The sequence below is a fragment of the Aethalodelphis obliquidens genome, unplaced genomic scaffold, assembly GCF_003676395.1.
Source record: "Aethalodelphis obliquidens isolate GAN/ISIS:26980383/991018 unplaced genomic scaffold, ASM367639v1 scaffold72, whole genome shotgun sequence".
Classification (NCBI taxonomy): Eukaryota; Metazoa; Chordata; class Mammalia; order Artiodactyla; family Delphinidae; genus Aethalodelphis; species Aethalodelphis obliquidens.
In genome coordinates, this window is record NW_020838016.1 from 2,664,893 (window position 1) to 2,691,060 (window position 26,168).

General features: G+C 51.8%; 1 protein-coding gene across 1 annotated transcript in view; it reads left to right on the plus strand.

The window, feature by feature from the left end:
- EPHB1 (EPH receptor B1) overlaps positions 1-26,168 on the plus strand; it is a 428,352-nt gene that overhangs the window by 128,369 nt on the left and 273,815 nt on the right. Inside the window, exon 2 of the mRNA XM_027091661.1 lies at positions 8,723-8,787. Within this exon, the coding sequence (XP_026947462.1) occupies positions 8,723-8,787 (65 nt within the window). The remainder of the gene's footprint in view (positions 1-8,722; positions 8,788-26,168) is intronic.

A 26,168-nucleotide genomic window follows, 5' to 3' on the forward strand; every position in this document is an offset into this window, starting at 1 on the left:
CAGGCTTGCTCGTGGGCTCTGCCATGTGGGAACCGGAGCCCCTGCCCTCCTGGAAGCATATTTCTATGCTGTGATCCATCTAAGCTGTGGCTTCTTTCTATTTATGATAATGAACTGCACCTTGGAAAATAAAAGCAACAGAAGGAAAAGGGTGTGGTGGGGAGGACTGGGCTAATGTGTGTTCTTTAAAAGAGCAAATTTCACAGTTTGTATTTATAATTTAAGTGCCTGTTCCTACTCATTCAATCAGTCAGTCATTCAGCAGATGGGCTGGACTGGCTCATTCATTTACTCAGGCTTGTTGCTCTTCCTTGCTGGCCACTATTACACGTGAGTCGATGGAGACTTATGTAATAACAGCTTCTCTTGACCTAGCATTTTACACTTGGCATAGACAGTAAATAAATGTTATTCCAATCAGTGTTCTTAAGAAGATACAGAGCATCTTTCTGGGTCTGGTCTCCCTGGCTCGTGGATGCAGGGGAGACGCCCCTCTCCGTGAAAATCAGACTTTGATGCTCAGAGGTGACTTGATTTGCTTGTCAGTCCTGGAGCTGGGACTTGAACCCAGGTCTCCAGAGCTGATGGAGCATTTCTGCTGTATGAGACATCTGATCAAACTCTGTGGGATATGTCACAGCTCTACCTTCTCACGGTACTTACAAAGTACTTGGGGAGGAAAGATGCAAACCAGATTTCAGGTAGAGAAGAGGAAGAAGCCATTCCAGGCAGGAGGACCTGCCTGAGCGCAAGTGCAGGGATGAGAGGTGATGGGTCTCCTTTGGGAAATTGAAGATCAATTTGGAAAAGACGGGCTTGGAACAGAAGGTTCATGGAGGCCAGAAGTTTGTGGCATATCTTGGAATAGTGGAGAGATTTTGAAAATCATAAAGGAGGGGAGTGAGGTGGGATGAAAGAGGTATTTTTAGAAGGTGGGTTAAATTTCTATTTCTGAACATGTGTCTTCTAAAACAGCACAGTAGTAGTAAGGATGTAAGTAATAGTAAAACCGACATCCCTGACCCATCAGCCCTTGTACTTTGCTTTCTGGTCTTTGTACTCATGGTGCCATTTTACTCTATTGAAGCACTGTTTCCAGAGTTGCATCTGTGGTGCAGACACAGCTCTGTGTTTAATTGCCGGCATCCTGATGCTGTGACATTATCCTCATAACACTCCAGGAGCATGAATATGAGCACGCCATCCTTCACTTCCTTCCCCTATGCTGCTTCTAGTGTTCTCATATTCTAAATAATGCTGTAATGAACATCTTCACGAAACAGAACCTTTTGTTTTCTTTTCCTTTGGAATTATTTCCTTTGGACTAATTCTTGGGGGTGACATCACTGGGTGATCAGAGGACCTGAGATTCTCTAGGCCCTTGCTTAGTGTGGCCATATTGCCTTTGAACCATTTACACTGACAGCAAGAGCTGAACTGGGCAGCTGTGTGGAAAGTGGTGCAGCTGGGGGCTTCTGCTGAGACACCAGCTAGGAGGTGGTTGCTGTGGTCCCACTGTGCAGGGCTGATGCCCTAGACTCAGATACGGTGCCGAGACTGGAAAGGAATACACAGTGAAGAAGGTGCAAGAGTCACTGTGGCATGGTGAGTGATTTGATGATGGACTGAGGGAGAACAAGGAATCAAAGCTAAATGCCTCTGAGGTTTCACATATGGGCTCCAGGGAAGGGCAGTGGGAAAGCGTGGAGGGGGGCAAGTGTGAAGAAGCTTTGGATGGGTGGACACATGGGATGGGATGTGAAAGGTTTGCTTGGAATACTTTATCACTTCAGTCTTTCATAGCTGTGCAGGGCCTGGGGCCCAATTGTGCCAGAACATAAGCCCCTGAGGCTAGCTGGTGCCCTTCACAGTTCACACTCAACCAGAATCATCCCCAGACCCAGAGCCAGCAAGGCTTTCCCTCCTCTGGTCCAGGGAGGTGATTTGAGGCCTATTCAGAAGGATGGGGCTGAGATTACAGGGAGGCTGGCCTGAACTGGCAGTAGGAGGTCTGGGCAGGTGTGAAGTTGGGGCTTAGCAGCTATTGGTTCTGGGACCCTGTGTCAGGGGCTGAAGATTGCGGGGGCAGCAGACCACCTGAGGAGTCTGTGCCCAGTGAGCGGGGCGTGTGAAGACAGGACACAGCCCCAGGGAAGGTCTGGGGAAAGAGCCCCACGAGGCCTCTGCAGCAAGGCTGGGCTGGAGTCCTTGGCAGGCTGTGGTGATGGATGGAGCAGGGCCAGGAGTGGGGGCCACTGAGAAGCCTGGGGTGGTAGCTGGAGGATGTGAGCTCCAAGAAATGCTCAGGTTCTCTGTGATGAGTCCAGGTCTGGAGGGCAGCATGGGGATCCCATGGAAAGGCTGAGTACCACACCGTGGTCAGGGCTGCTCAGAACATCGTGGGTACCGGCACGCTCTGGATTTGGGGTGGGGGAGACTACCAACTACATGTCCTATTCCTGCAAGTATGAGCTCAATCCTGGGACAGGAGTGTGCATGTGTGCGTGAGCGTGTGTGTGTGTGTGTGTGTGTGTGTGTGTGTACATGCGTGTAAAGCAGGCAGTCCCTGTGCTTCCGTCAGCCGGGGGCTGGGGAAGGAAGGAGGAAGCGCCAGCTGTGTGCCAGGCTCCATACACCTGTCATTTTATTCAGTCTTCACAACTGTCCCTGGGATCACTCTTCCTGCCATTCACCAAGGCTGTAATTGCAGGTTTGGCTGTGTGCTTACTGGATTAATTTCTGTTTTCCCACTTGCCTGCAAGCTCCCTGGGGTGTCTGTCTTTCTCTGCTTTGTCTCTGGTGCCCACACAGTGCCCACCTGGCCTGTGGGAGTGACTTGGACAACCTTTGTTGAATGGGTACCAGCACCCCTTTATGCCACTGCGTTTCAGCCCTCTTCCAATGATCCCGACTGCACTGTGAAGGCGAGGGAGAGGGTGGGCTGCAGGGGGCTGACACCCAACTTCTGGCATTTACCTGATAGGACCTGGACTCATGAAGCAACTCTGTGCTGTGGCTCCTGGGTTTCAGGAGCTCTGTGGGTCACGGAGGGCTGAACAGGGCAATGACAGAACAGCTGCGCTGGTCCTTCCCTGCTTGGAAGGTCCATGGATTTGCCTTATCAAATACACGTGAGGCACTGCTCAGAGAAGGCCTGGAAGCCCCCATTCCATCTGTGTATGTTGTTGTGTATTGTGACCACCATGGAAGGACGTTGTAAATATTTTCAGCTGAATGTCTGATTAATGTCTCTCCAAAAACAGTGACAGAACGGTAAGGAGAGGATTCATTTAGCTCTCTTTCACCGTGATGGACATCTAATTCACCCCAAATGTCAATACATCCCAACGTGCCAATCCACACAGAAACAGGAGCCGTCTGAGAGTCGGGCGGCAGCTGCCTCTTCCCCCTAGCAGGGGGCTCAGACCTGCCCCCTCCACCTGGACCCTCGGGCGGCGGCCCCGTGTGGTTGGTTTCCATATTGAGACCCCTGTAGGGAAATCGTTCCCTGGGAAAATGGGGTCTCTCTGCCAGGCTGCTTGTGTGCCCCAGCCTTTCCGGCGTCTTGCCAATCTGGCCGGCTCTTGCCAGAGACCCCCTTCTGTCTCCCCACGGGGCCTCCCCTCCCCTCTGGCTCAGTCTTCCTCACCCCCGCCCCTTAGGCTTGGGACGGCTCCCACTTCGTTCCAATTGACCTGTCTCTGCTCCCTCCTGGTTGCTCTGGCAGTCACTCTGCCATCTCTGCCCAGGCGCCATGTGGACCTCTCCATTCTTGCCTCCCACCATGGCCCACCCTTATCCAGGAGACCACAGCATTGCTTTTGCCCATACACAGTGTGAGTCTCCCTTTTGGGACGGGTCCACTGACTCCCCACATGGAGAAGAATTGTGTCCATTCTCTTGAGTTTCTCAGTCTTCTTCTCATGGCCTCAGCCAGAATAGGATGTCTAGTGGAAATTTGTTTCTTATCTCTCCCTGAACTGGGCCATGAGTCCCTCCAGGGGATCCACTGCTCTGATTCACTGCTGTATCCTCCACGTGTCACTCCTTGGTCTTTACAAGGAAGGAGGTAGATGAGATATCTGTAGATATCCACGATCGTTGATTCTTCCATATATCTTATACGTATTTTACAGGTAACGATCGTTAGATTCTTTTCATAGCTAAGAAACAGAAGCTTGGAGTGATTAAGTTATAACAATAAAAGCATTTGTTTTGCGGTGCTTTGTGTCATGCAGTCCATCCATGGTCCTGAGCACTAACTGGCCCTAGCCCCGTTCTGCAGGTGAGGATGGAGGTAGGAAGAGAGAGAGAGGGAGGGGGAGAGAGAGATGGCCACTAAGTGGTGGAAGTGGGACCCGGACCCTGTCTGTCTGCCCATACCAGCGCCCTCTCTGCCTTCTGTGTGCCCTCCCCAGCTTTCCTCCCGTGGGCAGTGAGCACGCGCTCCCAGAGAGCAGAGGCTGGCGGTGGGTGGGAGTCCCAGAGTCATGTCCCCTGAAGGCATCGGATCTGACAGCAGCACGTGCACCTCCAGCTGGTTTGGTCCCCATGCCACTGTTTGAGAGTAGAAGTGATGGTAAATATTTAATTGTGCTTCCATCATAACTTTCTGCCAGAACTCTCAATATGCTTTATAAATGCAAATGAGTACACTCTTCTTCTCCAGGGAGATGTAAACCTCCTCAAATCACTTTAATTCAGCCCCCACCAGAGTGTAATGCCATAATCAGGAGCACTCTGTGCCAGAAAGGAAACTGCCCTTAATCACATCAAGCGGATGGTTTACGGTCTTGTGGTCTTTTGTCTCCACGCGGGCAGGATGCAGAGAAATGGATTCCTCTTGCTGCAACTTCTGTCCAAGAGGGTGGATGGAAAACATTATTTAGAAACAGATTCAATTACAGCCCTTGAGCAGGTAACTATGAATATCATGAACTCTTAGATTGTATTCCTGGGGTTAACAGAACAAGCCAGTCCTTGGAAGATTGAGGAGTGAAGGAGGATTCTTACTTTTGATTCTGGACTCTAGTTTCCTCCCCGCCCATGTCCTCTGCCTGTTTACTGCACTCCAACATGATCCTGAGTTTGGGGAGTGCCATGATATACATTATTATCACATTATGCCTTATCCTGGGGGCTTTTGTGGCTTCTTGGCTTTACGAGCAAGGACTTCCATTCCACGGCCACAGCAGAGCCACTGGACGCCCAGGTCTGCCTGGTGAGCAGCAAGCTGAGATTTGGGGCTGTCGGCATCAGGATGGGAGGCTGTGTGACCCAGCGGGAGGCACTGCACCTTTCTGTGCCCTAGTCCCCAACCCTGCCAAATGGGTTCAGTGACTCCTGCTTCAGGCCCACCTGGCGAAGACATTTTAATCATGGAGATGAATTTCTACAGGGCATCATGGAGTGCCTTCTGAGAAGTGTATTATGTAAATTTGGTGTGTCATTATGATCATTATTAGTGCTGTGAAGTGGAGAGAGGGAGGGCTGCTCCATGCAGGGATCTGCCTCCCCAGCTGTTGGAAGAATCGGAGGAGAGAACAAACTGGAGAAGTCTGCTACAGTGCTTCCCTTCCTTCAGATATGCACGGGGCATGGCTCTCAGTCCAGTTCCAAACTCAAATGGGCAAGAAAATCCAGCTCACTTTATTTGCTTTACTCCCCTCCGTTTGCAGTGTGAGACCCCCTTCCACTGGGGTGGCAGAAAAGCTGTCTAGGTTGCAGGCGGGCTGTATAGCGTCAGGTTGTGCGGGAGATGCCTCACTGACCTGTTAGCGCCCATCCACCCCAGCATGCATTGGGACACCCTGGACTCCATCTGACCCTTGTGTATAGTCTAGGCAGGTCACCACTGGGTGGTTCTGGGCTCCCTTCATTAGACCCGTTCTGGCTCAAAGGCTTCCTCTGCTCTGTCTGTGCCATGTCAGCCTGGTGGGGTCACTCCAGGCTGGGATGCTGGGTGTTCAAGGCCCTGTCACCTGGACAGACTTCCTCTATCCCTTTTCTGGGATTGAGCACTTGGAGACGAGAGTGTAGGGGACCCTTTTGCTCAGCATAGCTCCTCGTTTATCACTCTATTTTCACCCCTTCCATCCTGCCCATAGGGTGGGTTTCTTCTCAAACCTTTGGTTTATGCCAGGAGTCCTTCTATTTTCCAAGGGGCCCAACCAAGACTCTGCCTTCTGCCTTCGTACCTCCCATCTCCTGCCTGAAGCACTGAGCAGTGAATGGATGTTCACAGCGGGAAGGATGTTCAGGAGAAAAGGAAACAGAAGAGGGAGAAACCAAAACAACCCGTCATGTCTATTTCCTGTGCCTGTGTTTGTTGAGCACCTGTGCAGCTAGGGCGTGCTGTGCCTGGTCCTTTGATACATGCCCTGGGAAATTCAAGTGCATAAGACACCTCCACTAGCCTAAACAGCCCCATTGTGTGATTTTAAAAGGTGCCCCTCTGGAACACTGGATACCCATGTGAAAAGAAAAAAAAAAATGTATATTTGACTCAGAGCTCCCACCTTATGCAAAAATTAACTCAAAATAGATCATAGACCTAAGTAGGAGAAAAGTCTTTGTGGTCTTGGGTTAGGCAAAGATTTCTTAGATATGACACCAAACCATAAAAGAGAAAATTGAAAAATTAGACTTCTCCAAAATTGAAAACTTCTGCTTTTTGAAAGACGCTGTTAAAGGGACAAAAAGATAAGCCATAGAGTGGGAGAAAATATTTGCAGAGCGTACATCTGATAAAGGACTTGTATCCAGAAGATATAAAGAAGTTACCAGGCATTCCCTGGTGGTCCAGTGGTTAAGAATCTGCCTTCTAATGCAAGTGACGCGGGTTCGATCCCTGGCCGGGGAACTAAGATCCCACATGCTGCGGGGCAACTAAGACCACGCACCACAACAAAGAGCCCGCCTGCTGCAGTGAGAGATCCTGCATGCTGCAACGAAGATCCCATGTGCCACAACTAAGACCCGACGTAGCCAAATAAATTAAAAAAAAAAAAAGTTACCAAACTCAACAATAAGGAAACAAGCAACCCAATTTAAAAATGGAAAGATTAAACAGATGCTTCACTAAGAAAGACATACAGATGACAAAAAAAATCATGTGAAAAGCTGCTTAACATCATTCTTTATTAAGGAAATGAAAATTAAAACCACAATGAGATACCACTGCACATCTGTTAAAATGGCCAAAATTAAAAATGACTGATGCTGCCAAGTGTTGGTGAGGATGTGGAGGAACTGGAACTCTCATGTAATAGCCCTAAACTGGAAATGACAGGTGAACAGTAGACAAAATGCAGTCTCTCCATACAATGGAATATTACTCGGTGATAAAAAAGAATGAACTATTGTTACACACAAACATGATGAATCTTAAAAACAACTGTGCTGAGTGAAAGAAGCCAGGTTAAGAAAACAGTATATACTATATGATTCCATTGATGTAAAATTCTAGAGAATGCCAGTTAACCTATAGTGACAGAAAGCGGATCAGTCATTGCCCGGGCACAGTGACAGGGTGGGACAGGGGTAGGAGGGAAGGAGGGATTACAGAGGGACAGGAAACTTCTGGGAATGACAGATATGTTTATTATCTTGATTGTGGTGATGGTTATAAATATATGTCAAAACTTACAAATTGTATGCTTTAGTTATGTGCAGTTTATTGCATGTGATTTCTACCTCGATAAAACTGTTAAAAAAACAAAACAAACAAAACAAAGGGGCTTTTGGATTTGCTGATCAGAGCTCTTATCAGCCTTTGGGGAGGTGTTTCCCTTGAGAGGTGGGGCTGACAGAAGTCAATAATAGATTGAAAAGGAAAGAGAGGAAAAAGAAAAAGCTGCCCCGTTTTCAGGACACTTTACTACTAACTGCCAGAAAACAGGTCTAATAAACACCAGCTCTGTGATCACTACATGGTGCCTGGTGATCTCAGCGTGTGTACTGTAGCCACCCTGGTGGCCCCTGGGAGCTCACAGCCAAGCCAGGGTGTCTGTCTTTCCCTTACTGGCCAGAGGGATTGGTGACCAGGAAGCAGGCCCTTGGGGTCTGAGATGTGCATTTATGTTTGGGGTAAGGGCTTTGCCAAAGCTATGTGAGCCCGCAGCAGAGTCTTGGGAAAGGGGCTGGCCATGTATCTGGGCCCAGGGGCAAAGGGACCTGCAGGAGGGCTGAGTGTTGGGGCCAGAGGGGTTGAAGGGAAATCGGCCAAGAGTGTCAACACGGAGGCCTGAGGGGAGGTGGAGAAGAAGGGTGGGGAGAAAGGAAGGCAGGCAGATGAGGTTGGAGGGTGGGGAAGGAGCGGGGAGGAAGAGGGAAGAAGGAGGTGGCCGGGGAAGGCTTGAGGAAGGGATTAGGTTTGGCTACTGGGTCAACATGGCCTGGGAAGACCCTGGAGGTAGAGTGCTATGGGAAGAAGCTGCGTCTCAGGGTTAAAGTGATGAGTAGGCAGATGACTTCACCCCACCCAGGTGGCTTGGGGTCATTCAGGTAGAGACTTAGCATCAGGACACCTGAGGTCTGCGCCTAGCTCTGCCACGAGCTGCGTCCTCCTAGCAGACCTCTTCCTTCTCCGAGCCGTGGGCTTGGCAAAGGAGCCCCGGGCTCCTATCACTGATATTTACAGTCATAAGTAACTTCAAGAACGTAAGGACCACTGTCCAGTCACCCTTCTGATTCACCAGTTTTTTCTTTTTTTGATCTGCAGAAACTTTAATGGACACCAGGACAGCTACTGCAGAGCTGGGCTGGACCGCCAATCCCGCATCAGGGGTGAGTTTCAGACCATCCATCCTTCAATCCTGAGGAGTAGTCGTGGGAGCAGAGCCTGACTTGCCCGTTTGGGACGTGGAGTATAGGCGTGAATGGCTGTGTCCATGGTCCATCCACAGAGAGGCAGGAGCAGGGCCTTCAGACCTGAGCTGCTCCCTGGTGTGGAGTTGCAGACCATCAGGTGACCAGGGCCTGTGTGGGACTGGGGCCAGTGGCTGCCAATAGCTGGGCTCTCAAGCCAGTGGTGATGGGGCAGACATCCGTGCCACCCATGGGGCTGCAGAAAGGCAAGGGCATGAGGGGGAGCTGGAGTTCAGAAGGGCCGAGTTCTCTTTCACCTGACATTTCCTTAGAGAGATGTTCTGTATTCATTTGTTCAGTGCTCATGCAGCTGGCCAGACCCTGTAGCTACAAAGATGAAACAGCCTTGAGGAGCTCATGGCCTCCTGTGGGATCCACCATGTTCATGAATGAGCTGAAATGCATGTCTCCTTTGTGGCAGTGGAGAGGTCGACAGGCAGGTGTGGGCACAGAGCTGGGAGTGAGGCACTTCAGAGGGAGACATGAAGCCTTTATAGAGAAGGTGCACGCGAGCTGGGTTTTGGAGAGGGAGTAGGAGTTCGACAGGTAGTGAATGGGGAACTGGAAAGATATTCCAAGTACGAGGAATAGCTGGTTAAAAGGGATGGGGTCACGAAAAGATGTAAGAGCAAGAGTCTGTGTGTCTGGACCAGGGCAGGGTGTGGGCAGTGCTGAAGTTGGGCTAGGGTGTGGATTGGCTGGGGCACAGGGTGGGGAACTGGGACTGCCGTGCTGAGCTAGCAGTTTGCATTTATCCTATAGGTAATGGACGGATCTTGTCATGCTTGCTGACAGGATTGTAGGGAACAGTTGAGAGAAAGGCCTTTAAGAGGTTCTTTGAGCTGTCTCAGATGGGTTGGAAGCGTCAAATCAAAACGGGATACTTAGGACAGTTGGAGCAAAGCTAAGCAGGAGGCATTGGTAGCGGTTGGCAATGGATGGACTGCGGAGAAGAGAGGCAGAGAGAAGAGTAGGGAGGAGATTCGCATCCCTGGCTTCAGTGATGGGCTCTCTGAGGGGCTTAATCACGAAGGGAGAAGGCAGGAGGAGTGCGTGAACACTTCATCCCAGCAAGGGGGTGAAGCTGGCAGGGGTGGGGTGGGCTAGGCCCCCTTAGCTGCCCCACACCTCCTCTCTCCTCCCTGCCTTTGGTCACCTCCAGCCCAGGGCCTCTCTGCACCCTGGGGTGCACGTCACAGCCGGTCTTAACACACCCACTTCTGCCTTAGGGACACTGGGATTCGGGGCCCGAGGCAGGCTGTGGCTTCACCCGTACCCTCTCCCCTGGTTTCTCACTTTCACTGCCCTAGGTGCAGGCATCAAGCCTTGGGGCAGGAGGGCAAAGTCTGGCGTGAGCTGTGTTTCCCAAAGCAGGGGTGGGAGCAGGGGCACATCTTGCCCACTCTGACGAAGTCCAAATCCTGCTGGGCACACTGTGGGCCACTGGGGAACACTTCCCGCTCCCAGTAGGGACTTTATGCAAAGCCGACGAGGTGGCAGCTCTTCAGGTGGCCTGGACATTAAGAACTTGCCACTCTTTTACAAGTGATGTTGTTGCTTGAAGGTTTGCATGTTTTCTCACGAGGCAACAATGTGATTTACGGTTCATTTTTCCCTTAATTTTTGTACACACCACCTGTCTTCTTTAAACTTCTCATCTCCTTTCCCAAGGAAGATCGTCCTTTAGGGAAACATTCAAAGTCAAGAGATGCCCTGTAGAGACAGCAGCTGGCTGGGCTGCTCTCTGCTTACCCTTCCCTGGTTACCAGCCACGCTCGGCGGCCTTGCCCTCATTGCTCTCCTCCCAGGGACACACATCCAGATAGTTCTCCTGGCCCCCTGAGCAGCTTCTGAGCCTGTCTGGTTTAGGGCGAGGAGCCGGAGGGTCAGGCAGGCCCTTGGCCTGGTCGAGAGGGCGGAGCGAGGGCTACACTTCCACCCAAGCTCTTGCCCTGCCTCCCTGTGTTCTCGTCCCTGGAGAGTTGCCTCTGATTCCGTGAACACACCGGTGACTCCCAAGTTTGTCCCTGGCCCAGCTCACATATCCACCTGCCCTGTCTTTCATTAGCTGCTCAGCGTGGCCCGAGCAGAATTCACCCTCCTTTCCTTCCCCCACTGGCACACGCGGGCGCCGTCTTAGCGCACTGTGAAGGCCAGAAACCAGAGCCATTCTTGACTTTCCTCTTTCATCTTCAGGCCTCAGCTCACTCGGCCCATCCTCAGGATACCTTCCCTGCATCCCCAGCCATGTTAGGTCCTCCATCACAGGTCATCTCAGGGCCGGGGAGCTTTACTTCACAGCCCTTTTCACAGCTGCAAATTTTATATCTCTCTGTGTTAGTATTGGACCCATCTCCGCCCTTCCCCACTTTGGCCATAGTGTGGTCTCCATGGTGGCCTGGACTCTATTCGTTCACCATTGGACACTGGCGCCTAGTTCACTACGTATATTTCAATGTATTATTTGTTGACAGTTCTTGACTTGGGTGAGTGGGGGGCTGATGGTGTCATTCTTGGAGATGAGGACAAAGGAGGAGGGGCACGCTTGGTGGAAGGAGGCCGAGCTCATGAATCTGAAGTGCCCCTGGGCACCCGTGGGGAGGGGCCCATTAGCATGTGACTCCAGGGCAGGGGAATGAGAAGGCAGCCTCACGTGTGGGAGGCGAGCCCAGGGGGTGGCTGCAGTCTCCCAGGGAGAGTGTCTGGAGGGAGAAGAGGTGAGAACTTGGGATGGGTGACCTGACTGAAGTGTGAAATAGAGAAAGAGGAGCCTGAAAAGGGCATGAGAAGGAGTGGCCTGGGAGGCAGGAGAAAACCAAGGGGTGGTCTTCTCACGGGAGGAGGCGTCAAGGAGGAAGTGGGGCAAAAGTGCTGCTGGGTGTTGAAAGTTTCCACTGGGCTTGATTACAGGGACCCTATTGGTGACCTGTGCTGATGGCTTCAGAGGGGACCGGGGTCAGAAGCCAGAAATCAGGGTGTTGAAGGGTCAGGGGGAGGTGAGGATATGGAAGCAGCAGCTCATGAGGAGAGAGAATACAGAGTGTGGGGGGCGGAGGGAACGGGGGGCTGTGGGCGTGGGTGCCTTTCAGGGCACGGGACTCCTTTGCTGTTGAAATGGCAGTGCAGTGACCGGGTGCCTTCAGAGAGATGGGCATATTCAGGATTGGAGACAGAAGCCATGAAAGAGAAAAGTCTTTCAACTTCCTATCTTCTCTCTGAGGCTGGAGGGGAGGTTTGGAGAGTGGAGGTGGGGAGTCTTTTTATTTATTTTTTCTTTTTTCATTTTTATTATCAACAAGCATTGGCCAGAAATTTTAAACAATGTGTGTGATAAAATACTTTCCCCTGCCCACATGCCACTACCACTACAGAGTGGATTGAGAGCCAGGGAGTCGGAGAAGGGAGAATGCTTAAATCCAGAGTAGGACAGCCAGGCTTGAATCCCAGCTCTGATGTTTACTAGCTGGGTGACGTTGGGTGAGTTACTCCACTTCACTGAACCTTCGTTTTCCCACTTGTGAACTGAGTACCATACAAGTTCAGGCATTGTTGATAGCTTTACGCAAGTTATGAGGTAGGGAGTCTTGAGTAGCAGGTTTTAGGAGGGAGGAAAAGGTGTGAAGTAAGTGCCACTGCTGGTGACTTGGAGAGAGGCTGGACTTGTCTGGAAGGAATGTGGCTGGAATAAGGGCCTAGCTGAGGTCGAGGCCGTGTGTCTGTGACGGCCCTGATCAGGTGTACCTGGCGGCCGAGTGATCCTGAGTTATGTTTGTGCAAGAATGGTGGGTCCGGGGCTTCCCTGGTGGTGCAGTGGTTGAGACTCCGCCTGCCGATGCAGGGGACACGGGTTCGTGCCCCGGTCCGGGAAGATCCCACATGCTACGGAGCGGCTGGGCCCGTGAGCCATGGCCGCTGAGCCTGCGCGTCCAGAGCCCGTGCTCCGCAGCGGGAGAGGCCACAGCAGTGAGAGGCCCGCGTACCGCAACAAAAAAAAAAAAGAATGGTGGGTCCGGAGGGTCAGGAGCTGAGGACGTTGGCAGCAGGGAGTGGGCTCTTGCAACGTGGCATCGACCCCACGAGAAGAAGAATGAAGCCAGGACGGACTGACCATGTAACAAAGTATGGGGGGCCCAGTTGAGGGTCTTGGCGAGACTGGAGGAGGACCAGAGACTGTGGCCTTGAGTCAGGGCTTAGATTTAAAACAAACAGAGTACTTCTGGGTGATGAAGGGGTCCAGAGAGTGGGGCCAGGGCCGGGCATTTGAGAAGCCAGGAGGCTGGGCGGGTGGTCCACATCTTCTTGGGATCCAGTGGGAGAGGAAATCGCCCCCCCCCCCCACAACCCCAGAAAGGGGACAAAGGCCTCAGATGGTCCCTGCAGTCAAGGTACCATGCATGCGTAAGATGTTGAAGGGTGGGCGGACATTGTTCTGGTAGCCTGTGGGTCTCCAGGGAACTGGGTTGGCCTCATCCAGAAGAGGCACCATGATTCTGCCAGGGGGCACAGCTGGCATTTCAATGAACCCTATCCACAGTGCACTGTCTGTTAGGTGGGCTCCCCAGAGAGAGACCAAGAGACTTCCTTTTATGGGGTCAGTAGGTATCTTCACCCCTGTACTTGAGGACTGCCAGATGTGGGAAGGAGTTGGACTGCCCACCCACACATAGCCCGCAAATTGTTTTCAGCTATATTGCTGGAAAGTGGATTATAATATTACGTGTCAAAAGCAGAAAGTATTTCTGCTCAAATGGCAAAATGTTGCTTTATAATCTAATTGCAGCTTTAATTTAAAGCCTTTAGTTTTAACCGGAATCAGAGGCCACCTGGTGAGCAGAGGGAGAAAGTAACAAATACATTTCTAAAGTAACAAATGCCAGGGAGGGGCTGAGGTACCATCAAAGGGCATCCTGGGACCCTTACCCATGACCCTGCTGACCTCACCCTCCTCCCTCAGGCTGCCTTCAGTTACCTCTCCCAAACCCTTGTTTCCAGCCCTGCTCCAGAAGGGTCCTGACCTTCAATTTCAGGATCTCTGGGCAGTGGGGGAGCTCTGAGAGGTCCCGTGGGCAAGCACTCGGTGCTGTGCTCAGCCACCGGCAGAGCTCAGTAAGTGCTAGTCTCCGTGGTTGCATGGTCCATCTTAGCAGTCCACGCCGGTTCCTAGATGCTGCCTGGCCCTCTCCCCATTTTCTTTTTCCACTGCCCGCCCTCCTTGCATCACTCTCTGTCCCTCAAGTGTCAGCTCCGTTCTCCTCCCCTCAGGGAGCCCTCCTGGACGCCCCTCCCCACCAGGACTCTGTGGTAGGGGCCCTCTTCTTAAAGCAGAGGGCTTGGTGCTGACTTCTAATGTACTGTCCATAAACCTGTGTTGATGTGTGCTTTCTCCCACCGGCCAGAGAATGGAGTGGCTTCATCTCTGTCCCCGGTGCCCAGCACTGGTCCAGCAGAGGACAGACTCCAGTAAATGTCTGTTGGCCAAATAAATGAGGAAGGACTGAAGCATTCATGATACTTCCCTGCACCTTCAACCCAGGGTTCTGAATTTAGGAGATGCTCAATTTAGGTTTATTGTAGCCCAATAAAATGCTTGTTGTAGGCCTCTCAATACCCAATTGATTGTCCATATCTTTTTAAAGACGTTAGTTAGTGATGCAGATGGAGCCACCTCTCCTGAGATGAGCATGAGAGAGGAGACGAGGACACCCACCAGAAGGTCCCAGTTGCTTTCAGACACTGGCTGGGATGGATTAGGAAGGTGAGCCTGGGTCCCTCTGATAGTGAGGCTTCTTCAGCTTGCTTGCTGGAAATCCAAGCAAGCCCTTTTACTTTCACAGTTTTGCCAGGGCTCACTGGCTATTTGCATGTGGGCGGCCAGTGGCCTCTGCATGTGTAGGTTTCTGTGTCTGTGGGATGTGTGGCCCCCGTGTGACCATCTACAGATCGTGAGTTATCTTCAAACAACACTCCACGGGCTTTCAGACTCCAACTCCATCTGTGCTGCCCTTTGAAACCACCTTCCCGGCCCATGACATGCTCTGTTCTCTACTTTAATATTGGCAAAGGAGGACAGTCAATGGGAAGTGGGGGAGGTTGATAGAAGAAAGATGGAAAAGGAATCTGGAGCCAAGCCTGATGAGCCTTCAGGACGAGCAGGCTGGGTGTGTGCGTGCCTGTGCTCCATGTGTGTGTGCATGTGTGTATAGGTATGTGTCTGTGCATCTGTGTGTATATATATATATGATATATGTGTTTGCAAGTGTGTGTATCCAGGTACATGTACGTATATATGTGTGTATGTGTATATATGTGCTTCTGAGTATTTCTATGTGATATATGTGTGTATTTCTATGTGACATGATGTGTGTGTGTGTGTGTGTGTGTGTGTGTGTGTATGAAGTTAAATGAGCTTATTTCACCTTATGCCTCTGCAAGCAGTTCCCAGAGTTCCAGAAAAATCTTAAATGATGGGAGGATTATTGGACTAAGTAGAGAGCTTCCAGGGAGGCCAGTGTGAAGGGAACAACCTTCATTTGAATGCCTGTGTTTGATAAATTAACTCCCCACACAGGATGCATGCCCATGAGAGCAGTGCATTGGGATCTTCCTCCCTCACAGCCCTCCTTGTTCACGTGGGGACCCTCCTGGCAGCCTCCCGTCTCCTTGTCTGTCAGATCCAGGCACCCTCACCAGCTGCCCACATCCTGGGAATAAGGACAGCACGCACTGGAGAGAAATCCACCCTAATAACATCCCATTCGTTCCAAGGCCAAGCAAAATCAGTTGAAATTTAGCTGGTCTGATGGGTGGGAAGTTTATGGAGCAGCAGTGAAGGCATCAGGCCTTGACATCAAATAATCCGGCTCCCCTTCCCGCTCGGCAGCTCCCTGGCTGTGTGATCTTGGGCCCGTCATGCAGACTCCTTCAGTCCTGGTTTCCTCCTCTGCTCAGCAGAGTGAGAATGGGAAATGTTCCATATATGAAACCATGTCGGTAAAAAGTTTTCCTGGGTAAACACTCAGGAAGTGTTAGCATAGTACGCACCCTCTGGAGGTCTGGATTTTCTCTTTTCTTCCTCTGATGACTCAATCATGCTAATTAAGACAGAAAAGTCTGAGCTAAATTAGGCAAATCCAAGAGACATTTAACTCTGGGCAAAATGATTCTGTGAATGGAGTTGTACGGTTTTTGAATTTCCAGCCATGCCGGTGGCAGGCAGGCAGAGCGGGACAGAGTTGGTCATCCTTTCTCAGACTGGTACCCCTGCCTGGGACTTGGGGGTGTTGGACCTGGTTGCTGACTGCTGAGAGCCACACTTTTGTGTCAGTCAGGGCTTCCTGGTGGCCAGGGACAGCAAAGAGTAAGTCAGTCTTAAGGAAGGTATCTTGGCTCATGTAAATGAATGGTCCAGTGGCTGATGTGGCTTCATGGGTGGCTGGTCCACTTCCTTAGATCAATCTCTCTCTCTCTTCCCACCCACTTTTTCCTCTCTCTACTCCCCTGGTGTTGGCTCCATGCTGGGCCTCCTCTTGGTAATAAGAAGTCTGCAGAGGCTCCCGACCCTACAACCATATCCATCCATGTCCCCTGGGGAAGCGCAAGCACTTCCTCCTGGTCCCCCCAGCAGAAGCCCTGGAATTAGCCCTGAATGGGCCTGACTGGATCAGTTTGACTCCCGTGCCTGCCCTGATCCAGTCCCTTCATTCAGGAAGTACTGAGTGGTACTCCCAGGTCTTGTGTTCCAACCCCGTGTTGTGATGAGCCCACCGGAAGCCTTGGACTGACAGGCTGGCGGGAGTAATTCCCCAGAAGGAATCGGGATGTGGGTACCCGAGAACTGGGTAGGTGCTCAGCAGAGAAAGAGGAAACCTAACACTGTATCACAGGCCCCATGTGCTTTACAGCCAGGCGTGCATTAATCGTCACAACAGCCCCGTTTTACAAATGAGGAGACTGAGGCACGGAACAGCTGTTAAATTGCCTCTGGTCACATGGCTAGAAAGCGCCAGTGCTAATAACATCCAGCCTGCTCTCCTGCTGACAACCAGGCTGTACCCTCTTTCCCAGTGAAATGCTACAGTGTCTCCAGAGGGTGGCTTCCAAAGGAACTCCCAGCTCGAGTTGCTGGGGGTTCCTTGAATTCAGGTTCAGTATCCAAAAGGTTTTTCTCACAGTTCGGGACATGGGTGGTATCCTTTCCCTGAGCTGTTACCCAGGAATTAGTACTGCTTTCTCCTCTGGGAGGGGCCCTGCCTCCCAGCAGGTGGGCCTCTGCCCTCCCTACTCCCTCTCCCCTTCCCACCCCTCCCCTGCCCTCTTCAGGTAACCCCCTGAGATAAGTCAGAGCTCCCACCCTGGGCCTCCCACCCACTCTTTATCTTTTTCTCTCGCTACCAAAAGGCCTGTAATTAGGAAACATTAGCAGGCTCAAAACAGCTTTCATACCTGAAACGTCCTCTGTAATTGCACTCAGCAGTGCTCTTCTCTGGCTATTAATGTCACTTTTATGAAACAATGAGGAACAAAACACCCCAAGGCACTTAAAACATTTTTTTTTATATATAATATGTGTCTTTTAGGAATGGAAGTTTAAAATCACCTGCTTGACAGAGAGAGTGATAGAAAAGGCCTGGGGGCTCAGGACAGAGCCACGGGGGCGGGACCCTGGGGAGGTGGAAGGTGCTCCACGGGGTTCAGACGCTGCTCTGGGAAGTGTGACAGCCCTGGGGTGGGTTGGCCGAGGCTGATGGATCCCAGGGGAGGAGAGGTGGGCTGGACAAGGGCACAGTTCTGCTCTGTTTCATCTTGCGTGGTTGCTGTCTGTCACAGGGCTTTTATATGAGCTCTTTTCTGTGGGCACGTGTGTGCCTTTGACAGAGAGGTGACTAGAATGTTACAGATGACCAGTGTCATTGGTTAGAATATGAATGATTACATTGAGTAGAATATTAATCATTGCAACTGGTTGCAGAAATGCTAGGGAACCGTTGACCGAAACTGCCTGCCTTGGCCAGGCATGATGATAATTTGGGAGGGGCCGAAAGGAGGGAGGAGACGCCAGTCCCTATGTCCTGCTCTAACCTCCCAGAATCCTTCGCTTTGGAATCTATCTTGTCTGAGAGATGTGCGCACCAGGGGAAGGACACTGAGTCAGACCAAATATGGGCCACGCAAGATGACTGGCCAGAGACAAGCTGGAAACTAACCCCATTACCATAGAATTGGAGACAGCCAGCCACGTGGCAGAGCAGTTCTGGCTTCCCTTACCCTGCTGCTCTCCGCCCAGGCACCCCTTCCCAATAAAGTCTTTTGCTTTGTCAGTACGTGTGTCTCCTTGGACAATTCATTTACGAGTGTTAGACAAGAGCCCACTCTTGGGCCCTGGAAGGGGTCCCCCTTCCTGCAACAGAAATACATCGGATATGACTGCGTATATGTGTGTGTGGGTGGAGTGGAGAGAGAGACTGACTGAGGGAGAGATGCTTCTCCAACTTGCCGTGTTAAAGAACTTTGGGAGTTGTGGTGGTTTACCAGAACCTTACTGTCTGGCAGATTGATTTTCTTGCTCTTGGAAATGCCTTGCAGACTCATTCATCAGCAGAGCAGGAGATATCTCTGTCCGCAAACTCTGGGAGGGAACCACAGAGGTCACCCAGCCCCCCTCCCCCTCTCAGAGGCAGGCTTAACCCTCATTTGTCCGGACAGATAGGGGTCTTTTCTCTAAAACCTTCCCTAGAACGGCAAATCCCTGGCACACCCCTTGTCCCAACCCTGGAAACCTTTCTCCCACAAACATGTGAGGCTTAGGACCAGCTGCCTGGTGACAGCTTTTCTCAGGTTGAAGGCTGGAGCAGCCCTCAGGGCCCTGGAAGGAAACGGGGCTCCTGACACAGGCACTAGGATGCAGCTGAAGGGGTTCCGCAGGGGCTCATTGCCCTGACAGCCTGAACTCGCAGCTCCTCACTGGTCTCATAGGTGAAGGAAAGAAATATATTACAGGGGAGGATGAAGCATTAGAAGGAAGGTGAGGCAGAGTTAAGAGGCCTGGAGAAGATGGACAGGAGGAAAACGGATGGAGAAGGGGCGTCAGGGTGGGCAAAAGACATGGATCTTCTGGCTCTGGAAGGACAAGCCGAGCTTACGCGGGAACAGGGAAGCCCTGGGGGTGCACCCTTGGCCTTACCTCCAGCTACGGCCCGAGGGAGAAGAATCCTTTGGCCTGAATCCCACTGTACTTCCCGTAGCATCAAGGAGCAAACCCAGGATTTGCAATCTAATATTCTGGGTTTATTTCCATTTTCCTCTGAGTTCTTTCACTCCTCTGAGCCCATCTTCCCCCTCTGTCACATGGGTAATGTAAGATCTTATTTACAGAGTGGTTGACAGTATAAATTGGCTTTAGCTTCTTTGGAAACACCAAAGCTTAGTCAGTACCACTTGCCCTGACTAGTGCTAGTGGTCTCAGTGATTCTTGTCTGAGGGACTTAACTTGCATGGGATGAGGGTAGGAATTGATGGGTGAGGGGGCCCTGAGATGCAAGATCAGATTTCCAGCCTTTCTGTCAGGTTGTGGCTGTTGTGAGAATACCATCAGAGGGTGCACCCTGTTATTACTCATAGCACTTTTATTAGGAATAGTGATAACTACTGCTACCACTAGTTACTGTGAATTAACTACCAGCTGTGTACCAGGCACTGAACATCACTTGTATCACTTCGCTGAATTCTCACCAGGACCCCGCAAGCCAGGGGGGTATTTCTCCCATTTTACAGAGCAGACACTGAGGCTCGGGGCAATGGTCCAAAGTCACAGGACTGCTTAGGGGTTTTGCCGAGACTGACCCCAGGCCTGTCTGGCCACAGAGCTCACTCCTGTACTTGTACTTCTGCCCCTGGATGAGAGTGAGGAAGGGTGAGTCATACATTGTTGAGAAACCAGAGAACAGGGGGGCAAGGAGAGGAAAAGTTTCCCAGTTTTCTACAAAGGGAAAGGGTAGGTTTGAGAGTGAAACGTACACATGTTAAACACCCATGAATCGCTTTTTAAGGCAAGCTGTTTGGGGAGGGGTGGCGCAAGCGCTGTGTGATGTGTGGGGTTTGGGGGTAGAGTAGCAAGTCCAGGAAGAGCCTTGAGGGAGCAGCCCTGTTCCCAGGGCAGGTGAGGCCTGGCCAGGGAGCCAGAGGAGGACACAGGTGGTCCCTGGGGATGGCTGGTTCCAGATAGTGATGGAGGAGCGTGTGGTCAGCTCCCGCCCCCAGGCCTTGGCAAATGCTCAGGAAGTGAGGACTCCTGGGAAGGGAGAGAGGTGAGGGGTCTCCGTGAGCTGCTGTTTCCCATCCAGTGGCCCCCGTGTCAGTTCAGCTGAACCAGCCCCTCCTGCATTTGAGGTGCTCCTCTGCTAATAGAATGGGGGGGGGCGTCTAGTCGTGGCACACCCTCATCTCCATACGTACTGTCCCACTCACCACTCTTCCTGGTGGAGAGAGGCATGCCCAACACATTTCCCAGTGTCACAAAGGACAACCACATGAAAGATGTCACAGTCAAGATTCAGCCTTATCTTCTCAGTGAGAGCTCTGTCTTCAAACTGACATGGTCAGTGGTAATGGTCCACACTTGCGTTTAGGTGTAAATGGGCCACTGTGAGAAACAAGCCAGGGGTGACCCAGGTGGGCAGTGCCTCATGTGGTGGGAACTTCCGTGTGGCTGGCCACATATTCATAGGGACTGACTGCAAGACGCGGGTGCAGGAAAGGCAGCTGCAAGTCACAGGTGATGGTGGTCCCATTGTATGCTGTGCCGGCCTGAGCACATCTTCAGAAATGGGCTTATTCTGGGAGCAGAGTTTTGAAAGGGACAATGGACCCGAAGTGGTGCCTAGTCGGGGGTGGTGCCGAGTGGGGGGTGATACCTAGTGGGGGATCCTATTGGGGGTATGGCCTAGAGGAGGGTGGTACCTAGTGGGGGGTGATGCCTAGTGGGGGATGACCAGTGATCGTGTCATTCAGAGAATGTTGGTGGACCTGGGAACCTCAGCCCAGAAGCAGTCTGAAGCAAAGTCCAGGAGGCAGAAGCACGAGATCAAAGTCCTCCCCAGGCTTCCCAGGACCAAGCTCCAGCAGCCACAGTCCCTCAAAGTGGATCACACACAGTGACCACATTCCCAGAGTTGGGGAGGGGACAGGATGGAGGGGAGTGTGTCCCCTTCCCAGGTCAGATTTGATTTTCCTGCACCCTGAGAATGGGAATGATGCCAGGAGCTCCTCCAGGAAGGCCAGTCTCTTCCTCCCCCGTGGCTTGCTGCCTTGTCTCCAGGACAGCTCCAGCTTGCTACGGCCAGCCTGCCCACACTCAGTCAAAACTCTCTGCACTCATGGAATGAGGAGCCCATCTCCCTGGCCTGTAACCCAGCGTGCTGGCCTTGGCTACGCGTGCTGAGCGGAAATCCCTCCAGGCTGAAGGAAAATGCCATCAGTCTCTCCCAGGGGTAACTGCTCTTCATCAATGGAGCCCAGGCCCAGCAGAGCAGTTCCAGGCCACTAGGGCCTGGGGCCCGCATCTCCCGCCCCTGCCTTGTTCGACAAGGCCTTGTTGGACAGCAGTGGGGACTGCATTCAACCGACAGCTTAAGATAATCACATGTGTGAGGCGCTGGGATAATGACAGCTGAATACCCTGCCACCGTTGCCATAGTGACCAGCCAAGCACTGGTTCCCTCCTTTTTTTTTCTTTCTTATTTTCTGGGCCTCCTTGTTATAGTGCTGGCTGGTGGGCGGGGGGGTGAGTTTGGGAAATGGGAAAGAGGAGGAAAGGGGGAGGGGAGACCCAAGAGGGGTAGCCCATTATATGCTCTTTAAATACCCCAGCTGGAGGTGTTTTAAATCTCAACAGAGACAGAGAGAAACAGTGTCTTAATCCCCAGCTCCCTGTGAATTATTTAAAAGGGATCTTGTCAGAAGGATGAATTTGTCACTGTTTCAGTGTCAACAGCAGCAGCAGCTGTCATAATGGCCGAGGACCCCACTCCAGGCAGGGCCTGGTACCAAATGCTGCTTCCTGCTGGAAGTTACAGCGGCCCCGGTGCTGTGGACAGGGAGCCCCCACCCGAGGCACAAGCCTTCAGTGTTTCTCCTGGCGTGCTGACAGAGACTGGGCTGTGAAATGTGCCAGGATGCCGAGATGCAAGCCATCTGGACCTCAGGCCGGCTGGCCTTGCCCTCTGTTAGTGCGGCTCCCATGACCCATAGCCATGGCGTCTCTGTGTAGCGAGGGGCGCTCCCTGGCTGGGAGTGGGCTGACCCACTCACTCACAAATGCTTATACGGCATTTGATGGGTGGGCCTATACCCGAGGGAGGGCACACGGGCCCCACCTGGGCCACAGCCAGCACCCCCAACTACACACACACACACATGCACACCCAGGCATGCATGCACACATGTACATATGCATGCACACATATGCACCCGAGCACATGCCAGAGATGATGCACAGGTGCAGACAACTAGACAGACAGGAGAGAGTCAGAGTTCATACACATCACGGAGGGAGAGCAAGACTTTCAAGGGAAAATGCCTGGTGCTGAGAGAGAGGTGCTCAGAGGGCTGATAGCCGCGACTCGCAGGGGCCTCTTATTCAGGCGCATCACCACGTTTAATCCTCACAGCCATCTGGTGAGGTGGGTACCCTGAGTATCCCTGTGTTAGAGAAGGAAACCGAGGCTCAGGGAGGTTTAAAGACATGTCCATGGTCACAGGGCTGGGTCTGGCTGACTCCAGAGTCTGTGCACTGAACTCCTGAGCTAAAAGCCAGGGGTCACCATGACCTCTGGGGTTCAGGGTTAGGCAGGGTGACAGCAGTGCTTCTTCATCCCAACCCTTTGTTGCTCAGCACAAAAATCTCCTTCCGAACAACCTGGGTATGTTATGCTTGGGGCCATTTCTCTCACTCCCACCTCGACACAGTATTTCTTGCATTTTTCCACCATCCAAGTTTTCAGAAGGATTCTGTGGAGATTTATAGAGACTGCCTTAGGAAATAATAAGTATGTTTTCCATACTCTAATTCTTTCCATATTCTAATTGTGTCTGCCACCCCTATCCCCTGCTCTTCTGCATCTTACGCACCCTTTGGAAAATGCATCGCTTTGTGCCCTTTCAAGGCTCTGGACTCTCAGAAGCAGTGGCTGCCCCAAGCCAGGGGCCCAGCTCCTTGGCACACCGCATAGGGCCATGGTAGTGAACAGGGGCCAACGGGTCCTCCCAGCCCAGTCCATCAGGGAGGTAAATGAAGCATATCGGGAGGTGAGCTGGGGCTCGCAGCCCTCGGGGGAGCCATTGACTACGTGGCTGCCTTGCTTGGTTGGTGTACTAAATGGTAGATCCCTCTGGGCTTGTAGGAATTTATGCCCCACGGACCACATTTTACATTTTAATTAGCCCTCAAGCTTGTCTAATATCCAAACTCTTTCAGGCTTAGTTTACTGTCTACACTGGAGCTGTGTTCTTGGGATCCAGGTTGATTGGCGGTGGTGTCTCCAGCCCTGCCCGAGCCATCTGCTGTCCTGAAGAACCTCTGGCTTCCTGTGGGCTCTGTGAAGTTGCGTGTGGCTCAGGCCTCAGTGGGCTTCTCTTCCTGTTCAGAGAGCAGCCATCTCTTACTGGGAGCCTGAAAGCAGGTCTTTGGATTTCCCCTGATTGAGCAGTGCCATGGGAGTCAGGGTCCTAACGGGGTGTGGTGATGGCAACTGTTTGCAGAATAGCAGGTTCCTCCAAACAAAGGTTTGCGCCCAAATGCAAGCTGAATGGGAGCAAAGCCTGTGATGTGTGTCCAATCTTGTCTCCTTGTGGTCTGGTGGCTGACAGTGGCCCAGGGATTGCCTGGCTGAGGGAAGGGGGCCCATGCTGAAATCTGCCCAGAGGCAGCCCTGGAGATTCCGGGAGGCATGGGGAGAAGGCTGCTGGCTGTCCCTCTGGGTCCGTAAGGAGACTGAGTTCAGCCCTTTAGTCCCTGCATTTTCTGCTGACGGAAGGGTAGGATTATTTATCTAAAATGGAGGAGATGATTTCCACACCCTGATGCTCAGGTTAACATAACAGCGATGCTGCTGTGGATAGTAATGATAATAGTTGGTACTTAGTGAATGGTAGTTACTTGTAGGCTCAGTGCTAGGTGATTTCTTACCTAGGTGATGATCTTTGAGTCCTCGTGACACCCTGCAGGTAAAGAGTGTTTTGCAGATGAGGAAACTGAAGCTCAGAAAGCTGTGTGTGGTTGCAGAGCTGTAACTGGCAAGGGTGGGGTCCGCCTGCGCCCGGCAACCTCTCCTGCCTCCCCTCCTCCCACTTTCCCCCTGCCCTATGCCACTTGGCAGCCAGCCCGGCACCCTGGCTTTCTCGGCAACATGCCGGCAACACTCTTGCTCCAGAGAAGTTTGTTCTTCTTCCCTGAGCCTGGGGTGCTGCTCCCACATGTGCCCTCCAGGCTGGGGGCCCCTGAGTGTCATTCCCATCTCTACCCAAAAGGAGACCTCTGACGACCCCACTGCCAGCTGTCACTTGCTAACCCCTTACGTGCTCCTCAGTAGTATTTAACACTGTTCAACTTTATGTTATTAATTTGTTTGCTTGTTCATCTACTGGTTTGTTCCCTTAGGTTATCAGGCCCATGGGAGCAGGGCTTTGTCTCTTAGTCACTGCTGTGTCACCAACACCTAAGACCACTACTTGGGGATGTAGTAGGTGCTCAATTCTTTATTTTAAAAATGAGTTAAATAAACTGGGTTGGAAACAAATCAGAATAGCCTCTTGTTAGACTAATAGAGGCCAAAATGCCAATTTTGATGATTTCTGTCCTCATCTTAAATAGCAGTGTCCAGAGGAGCACCCCTTCCTGGACGGGCCCTGTAGAGGCGGCTTATTCTTGGCAATTGCTATGATGCAGCACCACGGCAGCCACTGGGCACTCTGGGGCGGGCAGGGCCGGCCCAGGGAGGTGCAGCAGTCCAAGGAAGGGCCAGCGATCATAGATCTTTGCAGAACTCCATGCTTGGAACTGTCTTCAGAGGCATAAGTAGCATCAGCTCCCTCTTCTTAACTTCATTTTATAGTGGTTCTTCATTTTCGACCAAGAACTAGTGTTGCTTAGCTTGCTCATCCATCTGACTCATCAGACTGGGCTCCAGAGGACCTTTGCCTGTTTCCGAAATCCAAACCCACCCTTGGAGGATAAAGAATGTGTTAGTGTTTCTGAAGGTTGTTCTAGAAGGGCAGTGTCGATGGACCAGTGGGTAGAGTTCATGGCAGTGGTTTTGAAGGAGAACAGTGTGTTCTATACACACATACGGACACAATCGGCGAGACAGCAAATGCCAGCAGTCACTCGGGGGCTACTCCAGAGCAACAGACCTGCAGGTTCTGATTCCAACAAGCCAGTCTGAGAAACCGAGATCTTGGAGGAACCTATAGGGGTCTTTATCATACATCAAAGTCCTGATCTGAAAGCCTGAACAAGTACTTTCTAGTGGGTGTCATTGTTTTCTTCATTATGTTTATCTCAAGGACAGGTGGTCCATTGGCATCAATAATAATGCCCTTTCAGAGGTTGTTAATATTCTGCTGGTTGTGCAAGGCTGCTTTGTTTCTTCTTCTCCCAGGGACAAGTTAGCCTGGTGGCACCTGCTATAAGTCCCCAGGCAAGGACCAGGGGCTGAGGAACAGACCAGGAACTTGCTCATTCCCTCAATTTGTCAGTATGTATGGAGGGTTAGGCACTGGGTATATCAGGAGGTCCCTAACACAGTCCAACCTTCTAGGGGGCAAGTCCACATTGGGGAGGGTGGGTGGAGGTTGGATTTTTGAGACTGCAGCAGGACTGCAGAGAGCAAGGAGGTGAGTTCCAGGAGGTTACCAGGAGATATCCAGCAGGCAGCTGGATAAACAAGTCTGGGCACTGGGAAGAGGTCGGTGATGTCGCGCATGGTGGTTGCGGCCTTGTGTGTGGCTGAGATCACCCAGGATAAAAGGTGAGACGAGAAGGGAGGAAGGGTAGAGCCCCAAGAAACCTGTGGATTTCACTGGTCCCTGACATCGCTGAATAACAACGTCATCATGTAATACCAGTGTTGCAAAGCTAAATGCACAGAACTATTTCGCTGTCGACAGAACTAATAACTTAGTCAAAACATAATTCCCGGGCTTCCCTGGTGGCGCAGTGGTTGGGAGTCCGCCTGCCGATGCAGGGGACACGGGTTCGTGCCCCGGTCCGGGAAGATCCCACATGCCGCGGAGCGGCTGGGCCCGTG